The sequence below is a fragment of the Podarcis melisellensis genome (genome assembly GCF_964234715.1).
Source record: "Podarcis melisellensis genome assembly, chromosome: 9".
Classification (NCBI taxonomy): domain Eukaryota; kingdom Metazoa; phylum Chordata; class Lepidosauria; order Squamata; family Lacertidae; genus Podarcis; species Podarcis melisellensis.
The window spans coordinates 44,905,796-44,913,474 of NC_138541.1; the positions used below are offsets into that span (position 1 = coordinate 44,905,796).

Here is a 7,679-nt window from a genome sequence, read left to right on the forward strand (position 1 = left end):
CTTTGTACATAAAAATTATTCTACGTATTTATGTTGAGGGGCGGGAATTAAAATCCTCATTTCATTATTCACTGCAGCAGCAAATGATCTTCCATATAGCAACGATTTTCCTGCTGCAAAGAGAGTATCCCCACCTCCACCCACAATAATCCAAGACTTGTTACCATACAGAAGGACTGTATTATCTAATTTTGCATCCTTCCTATTTAGTGTTGACAAATAGGTTTGTGTGGGAAGCTGGCATGGAAAAAAACCAACTGTGTTCACATAGAACAAGCAAGAGAGAAAGGGAATGTATTCACAAGACTGATACTGACACTTGACAAAACCACTGTTCCAAGTAGTTGAGTACTGGAAATCTACTGATCAGTTTGAAGGAATGCAGCTTCTTGTTTCCTAGAGGTTTAAACCTGGTGCATGTATAGTGAGGAAGGCCTTCCAAAGTATTCCTTCAGTGCAGCTGTGGAACAGAAATTTTGGTAGTTTAGACCACAGGTGTATCTAGGCTTCTTTGCAACCTTGGCAAAGAGCTAGTAAGGCCATCTGACTGGGGAGGGGGCCCCACAGGGCTGCTGTGACGAAGCCAGAGTAGAGAGGTGCCATTTTAACATCCTTGGTGGGGGCCAACCTAACCAACCCCCAGGTACACCCATTTTAGACAGCGATTCCTTGACCCCTGTAGTAGTGGATATGTGTGGAGAGACCAGGAATGCTTCCAGGCAGAGGCTTAACATTGCAAACGGGGTGTTAGCAATAGCTTCTTCTTCTTTTTTAAAGGTAGTGGGCTTTTCCAGAAAAGGCAAATCTGGATTAAGTAAAGGAAAAATACAGGCTGCTATTTTTATGTCAACATTATGTGGTGTCTGAAAACGATGCGCCAGAATGAGGGGCACCACCCCACAATAAACACCTGTCCGGAAGGCTCTAAGAGCAGCATAAATGCAGGTTACTGGCAGGTGTACAGGACTCCAATATGCCTATGTAGCCAGGCATTGTGAAGAATGGTACCTGTTCGTCATACTGATGTTTGTGACTTGCTGTAGCATCTGCACCTGTGATGAGCAAGCAGAGCTGACAGAAAGACTTCAGGAAGCCTCTGTAAATATGACTGTGGGGGACACAGGACTGCTTGGCTATAAGTTTGGATTTTGAGGGCAAAAAATATCCCAGCAGGACTCTGTTCCACCTTGCGCTTTCTAGAGCTGTGGTTGCCCCCAGGGGGGCAATTTTATTTTTAAGGGGGGCAATTCGAGAACGTTTAGATCAAGTTCATGGTCTTCTAGGCTTCCTCCACGTGAACAGTAGTTCACTTTTTAATAATAAGCATTATATGTCACGGGCAGGGCAGCAGGATTTTAGAGATGCTTAGGTGGGGCTTAAGGGATGCAGGTGGCGCTGTGGGTTAAACCACGGAGCCTAGGACTTGCTGGTCGGCGGTTCGAATCCCCCGTTGGTCCCTGTTCCTGCCAACCTAGAAGTTTGAAAGCACGTCAAAGTGCAAGTAGATAAATAGGTACCGCTCCGGCGGGAAGGTAAATGGTGTTTCCATGCGCTGTTCTGGTTTGCCAGAAGCGGCTTAGTCATGCTGGCCACATGACCCGGAAGCTGTATGCCGGCTCCCTCGGCCAATAAAGCCAGATGAGCACCGCAACCCCAGAGTCGGCCACGACTGGACCTAGTGGTCAGGGGTCCCTTTACCTTTACCTAGGTGGGGCATGGCCAAAAAAAGGTTGGGAACCACTGTTCTATAGCCTCTCGAAGAGGGCCTTTTGGTATTAGCTGCTATCTGATCCTTTTTAGCTGAAGAAGCATGCTCTGCTATTAAGAAGAGACCTTCTCCAGACAACCAGGACCCTTGACGTGCACCACTTTCCCTTTGCGCGCCTGCCCATTCCTTTCGCATTCTAACCATTTCCTCTGTGCCGACTCAGCGGCAGGGTCCCCTTCCGGAAAGCATGGTCCGTGTGATTAACAAAGAGCGTCCCTAAACATGCGCAGAGCGCACGCCGTCGCATTCCCACACGGGGTAAACAGAAGCTTGACAGGCGGCGGCGGAGAGGTTGAACCGTCAGCGCTGGCTTGCTTCTCCGCGCTAGTTCAGCAGCAGCAACAACGTCAACAGCCGCTGCTGCAAAGCGTCCGGGGATCCAGCAAGTCTGGGATCTGCGTGACGCGCAAGGGGCGTCTGCTCGCCAATCTCGCTCTCCAATGTGCTGCCGCCGCTGCTGCTCGGCCCGAGAGGGGGCTGCCAGCTCCGCGATTGTGCAGCCGGCAGGGAGAGCTGGAGCTCCGGCAAAGCGCAGCGGCGGAGCGCGGCCGAGTCGCCCGGCCCGGCGCCATACTAACCTTCGCCGCCAATGCTCGCCGCTGCCAACCGGGCCCTGGCGCGCCTGATGAAGGAGCCGCCGCGCCGCCGCCGCCGCCGGTCTTTTCGGGGCCCGCCTCTCCGTCTCCAACTGCGGCCTGCAACGCCGAGGAGCCGCTTGTCTAGCCTTGTCCCCGGCTCCCCTTCTGGGCATGCACGCGCGCAAGCTCGCTTCCAGGGAGCCGACCTTGATATGGGCGCGAAGAAACGTCAACATATCCCCAACTCAAATAATGCGGGTGGGTGGGAAGGAAGCCGCTCCTCCCTTTGACTTCATTTAAAAAACCACACACATTCTGTATACTTTCCAATTAAAATTTAACACCACGCTAAAAAACACACAGAACATTAACAGCAGAGCTGGATCTGGACCAGGAAAAGGAAAGTTTTCATTTCAGCTGTTTAAAGCTCACTAGCAAGAATCAATGTGCGCCGGCATGCTGTTGAACATGTGCAGAGTGCTACCTTTCTTTCACTGTTGCTGAAACCTTCCCCGGGCCCAAAATAAAAGGTGTATGCTATTCGTATGCTGTTGAACATGTGCAGAGTGCTACCTTTCACTATTGTTGAACCACACCCATTCCCCAAACAGCCTAGATAAGCGTTATTGGCTTCCCGAGAACAGATGGTGTAATTTTTGTCAAAGTATACATTTTATAAGATGCTTGCAATGTGTTTTATTTTATTAAATTCCCTTATACATTATTAAAAATACCTGTACGCTTTAAAACAGATATCCAGTTAGTTGATCACTCTAAAACCCAAAGGGAAAACTATTAAATGTTTCAACATTTAGAATGAGTGGAGCATGAAAGGTTAAAAAGCTGGCATTCCTACCATATGTATTTATGTGTGTTCACTTGAATTAAGCATTTTGATCACCTCAGTTTTTGTTCCAAAGTGATTGGGGAGGGGGGAGGAGAGAAAAGAAAATTGACAATTTTCAAAGGGATTATGTGCCAAGACTTTACCCAAGGCAGTTTTTAGGATTTAATTTCAGTGCAGTGCCAGCAGGCTCTCAGTCAAATCCTGTGATACGAAAACGGTTTTCGTTTCTGTTCTTTTAAAGGCATATAGTATGTGACCTAATTCTGCAGGAGATTTCAGGTTGCCTTCCTATGCTCTGTTTTTGCACTCTTGCTTAACCTTAAAATAAGTACGATAATGCAAAGTTGCATCGTGTCTGACGGTCCATTTGTGGTCTAATTATTTGTTCCCTTTGACCGCTAGATGTCGCATGTGCACCTTAGTTTGGAAGTGTGTGTGTGTGTGTGTGTGTGTGTATGTGTAAAAAGACAAGTTCCAAGCAGAATTGTGTCAGCTTATTCCATTTGATAGTAATTGCTTCACTGCAGGCAGTTTGTGAAATGGGAAGGAATGAGTCCCGCCTGAGTTATTACCAGGCTGAATTTCATTGGAAGGGTTAACTCCAGTCAGGAGCCATTAGCAGTTAGCGAAATAACTAAATACAGAGTATATAGAATGTGATATTGTTAGATTGCCTTCACAAATGTGTGCATATGTAAGGCTTGCTTTGACATCAGCAAGGAAGTGATAGATGGTAAGAGAACAAGTGTTATAGCATTATAAAGTCAAGAGAGTCCTGGAGTCATGTGACTGCTGGTGCTACTAAGCATTTATTCAGTATCGGAGCCGTGTGCTAGGCAACGCTCAGCACCCAGTTGGTGTTCTTTAATAGGAGAAACATGTGTATGGTCATCTTTAGCTGTTCATTGGGTTCTCTTTTAGCGGTTCTGCTGTGCAGCACAGCATATGAGAGCCACCTGCTAAAAAGCTGTTTTCGCCTTTCGAGGTGTGTGCAAGAGCATAGCGAGTGGTCCTGTGACTTGAAGGTCTAATGACGCTGTTTTTTTTTAATTTTAAAATTTAGACGTGTTGTGTTAAATTTCTATAGATTTTGTGGCCCATTTGCAATAATGAAAATATTTTTCCATGCTGAAATTCAGTAATCTGTGTCCTATTTCTTCAAGGAAATAATAAAGGGCTGCTATTTTATCTCGTTTCTGAGTGCGTACTAAACTTCCTTTAATCACTTTATCCATGACAAGGAAGGTTAATTAAATAAACAATCCCAGTACATTTTAATATTTTTGTACACCTGACACATAATATTTTTTGCAGCCCTGAAAGATAGTATGTTAACTTATAATCATTTTTTAAAAAAGCAATGATTTTATTGATATTTCCCAGGAAGAGAAAAAATATCTCAGGCATTTCCATTAACTACCTCCAGTTATTTTCTTGATAGATATCTGCTACTTGTTTTCAGAATGCATAAATGCTTAGCCTTCATACATGCCTCATGGAAATGCTTGCTCGATTTCCGAGCTAGGTTTTTAAAATAAAATAAAATAAAATCCCATGAACTATGATACCATCTGAGTGATTATTATATAAATGCTTGATTTTAAATATAAGTGCTCGATTTTAAATGTTTGAGTCAGCTCATTTGGAAGTACAAACCAACACTCAATACAAAATCAATATAAAGCAGGGTTGCCACTCTTTTTGGGTCCATGGGCTCATTTGCAAACCAGCAGAACTGTTGCTGGGCACCACATGATGCTGCAGCTTTCCACTCTCCCTGAAATACGACTAGGACCTGGGAGACCAGGGTTCAAAACCCTACTCAGCCTTGAACCTCACTGGATGATCTTGGGTCAGTCCATGGCTGTTAGCTTTCAGATTTAAAAATAAGGGATCAGCAGCCTCACCTGTTCCGGGGACAGTCTACAGGATATCTAACAATCCAGGATAGCAGCGGAAAACGGCACTGGAATAAGGGAATTTCCCGCAAAAAATGGAAGGTTGACGTCTATGGGCCAGTCACTGCCTCCCAGCCTAAACACATGGTTGCAGTGGGGTTTCAGTGCGGAGGAGAGCCATGTACACTACTCTCAGCTCCTTGGAGAAAAAGGTAGGATATAAATGCAGTGAATCACAAATTCATTTATTCAATTTATATACTGCCCTTCATCTGAAGATCTCAGGGCAGTTCACATGATAAAAATACAGGATAAAAGAAGAAAATAAAGAGTAAGGACAAAACCAAATCGAAACAAACCCCCCCCCCCCACACATTTAAAATGCTGTAGAATATCAATCAGCCAAAGGCTGGTTAGAGAGGAATGTTTTTGCCTGGCAGTTAAAGATGTATAATGAAGGCACCAGACGAACCTCCCTGGGAAAGCATCCCACAAATGGGAAGCCACTGTAGAAAACACCTGTTCTCATGTTGCCACCCTCTGGACCTCTCATGGAGGAGGCCTATGAAGCAGAGCCTCAGATGAGGATTGCGGGGTCTGGGTCAGTTCATATGAGGAGAGACGGCCCCACCCTATGATTAGGCTTAAAAACAAGCCTCCTCTTGACTAAAGGTGGCATCTTCCAAACGTAATTTCAACAGGGGGTTGCAACTCTCTGGGCTCTTGGAAAGAGCTTCTGCTAAAATGCAACATGGTCTATGATTAAGTGTAACACTTAAAATAACTTTTATCAACTTTGAGGATGATTAAGCCCACTGGATACTGTTACCGAAACATACTAGGAAAGTTGCTTAAGTCGGTTGAGCATGAGATGCTTAATCTCTGGGTCGTGGGTTTGAGTCCTGCATTGGGCAAAAGATTCCTGCATTGTTGGGGTTGGACTAGATGAACCTCGTGGTCCTTTTCAACTCTGTGATTATATTCTATTCTACTAGCCATGATGGCTATGTTTTACCACCACTATTAGAGGTGATAGGGACGCGGGTGGCACTGTGGGTTAAATCACAGAGACTAGGACTTGCTGATTAGAAGGTCTGCGGTTCGAATCCCAGTGACGGGGTGAGCTCCCGTTGCTCGGTCCCTGCTCCTGCCAACCTACCAGTTTGAAAGCACGTCAAAGTGCAAGTAGATAAATAGGTACCGCTGTGGCGGGAAGGTAAACAGCGTTTCCGTGTGCTGCTCTGGTTTGCCAGAAGCGGCTTAGTCATGCTGACCACATGACTCAGAAGCTGTATGCCGGCTCTCTCAGCCAATAAAGTGAGATGAGCGCTGCAACCCCAGAGTCGGTCACGACTGGACCTAATGGTCAGGGGTCCTTTTACCTTTACCTATTAGAGGTGATAGGCACCTGAAATACCAATTTCTGGGCATCCCAGGTAGGTAGAGTGCTCTTGTGTTCAGTTTCTGCTTGTGAGTTTCAAATGAGCATCTAGTTGGCTGAGTTGTTCTTATGTTCCAAATAAATGTGCATGGGATCACTTTTGCAACCATGGTAACTAAAATTTAGCACAAATTGGAAGGGTTTTAAAGTGATTTTTGAAGGCCAGCTGAACTTATCACCCATTGAATTTGTCAGGGAAATAAATTTAGTAATTTTCGGGTAACGTGACGCACTAGTTTTTCATATAAATGATTCCACCTACCCAGGAGGAGCCATCAGTTGTACTATACCTCATATGCAATCTAAAGAGCTACAGTCAGGAACATTTCACCACATATTGAGCTATTTGTCTAGAGAGCATTTACACTAAAGTATGTCCTTTTTCATAGTCTCTTTTGAGCACTTAACATTGTCATTGCTCATACTGTAGTTTCTCAGTTTAATTGTTTGTTTATATATATACGTGTGTGTGTGTGTGTTGCATTTGTTGTTTTGTTTTAAGCAGTATACAAATATATTAAATAATAATAAATATAACAAACCACTCAAAAACTTGCAGCAAGCTGAAAAGGCAGCAGCATTTGGTAATGATTGCGTTGTGTCTACCTGCCCTCGATTCTTCCGTTTGCTTCTCTCTAATTTGTGTTTTAACTGATCAGTTTGTCATGGCAAAGGCTTTGGGAAGGTGATTCCTAGAGAATGGTTAGTGGATAGAACAGAGTTATATTTTTTGGAGTGAAAAGCAAAACACTGTTCTAGATTGTAGAGCCGATGGGTCACAATCCAGACACTAACTTTTGGCATGCTCAAGGGCTTCTGTGCACCCAGTGGGACTTCCCCCATTATGCAACGTGACAGGCAGTGTGGTATAGTGGTTATAGTTCTGGACTAGGATATGGGTTCCTGGGATTCAAATCCCCCTTTGGCCATGAAGCTGACTTGGAGACTTTGCGCCATCATCTTGCAACCTCCCAGGGTTGTTGTGAGGATCAAATGGTGGGGAGAGAGAACTATGTATGTCACTTTGATCTTCCTGGGGGAAAGAAACATAAATATAAATTACATTTTTTTATTATTATAAAGTAAATAAATGCCACAAACTGGTTTCTGAAATTCTCCGTGTTTTTGCATACAGGATTCTGTTCAG

General features: G+C 44.6%; 1 protein-coding gene across 1 annotated transcript in view; it reads right to left on the reverse strand.

Annotated features, from left to right (window-relative positions):
* Positions 1 to 4,526, reverse strand: part of AADAT (aminoadipate aminotransferase) — a 34,180-nt gene extending 29,654 nt beyond the window's left edge. Inside the window, 2 exon segments of the mRNA XM_081926327.1 lie at positions 2,347 to 2,384; positions 2,387 to 4,526. Coding sequence (XP_081782453.1) covers positions 2,347 to 2,384; positions 2,387 to 2,582 — 234 coding nt within the window. The 5' untranslated portion in view covers positions 2,583 to 4,526.
* Between the last annotated feature and the right edge of the window lie 3,153 nt (positions 4,527 to 7,679).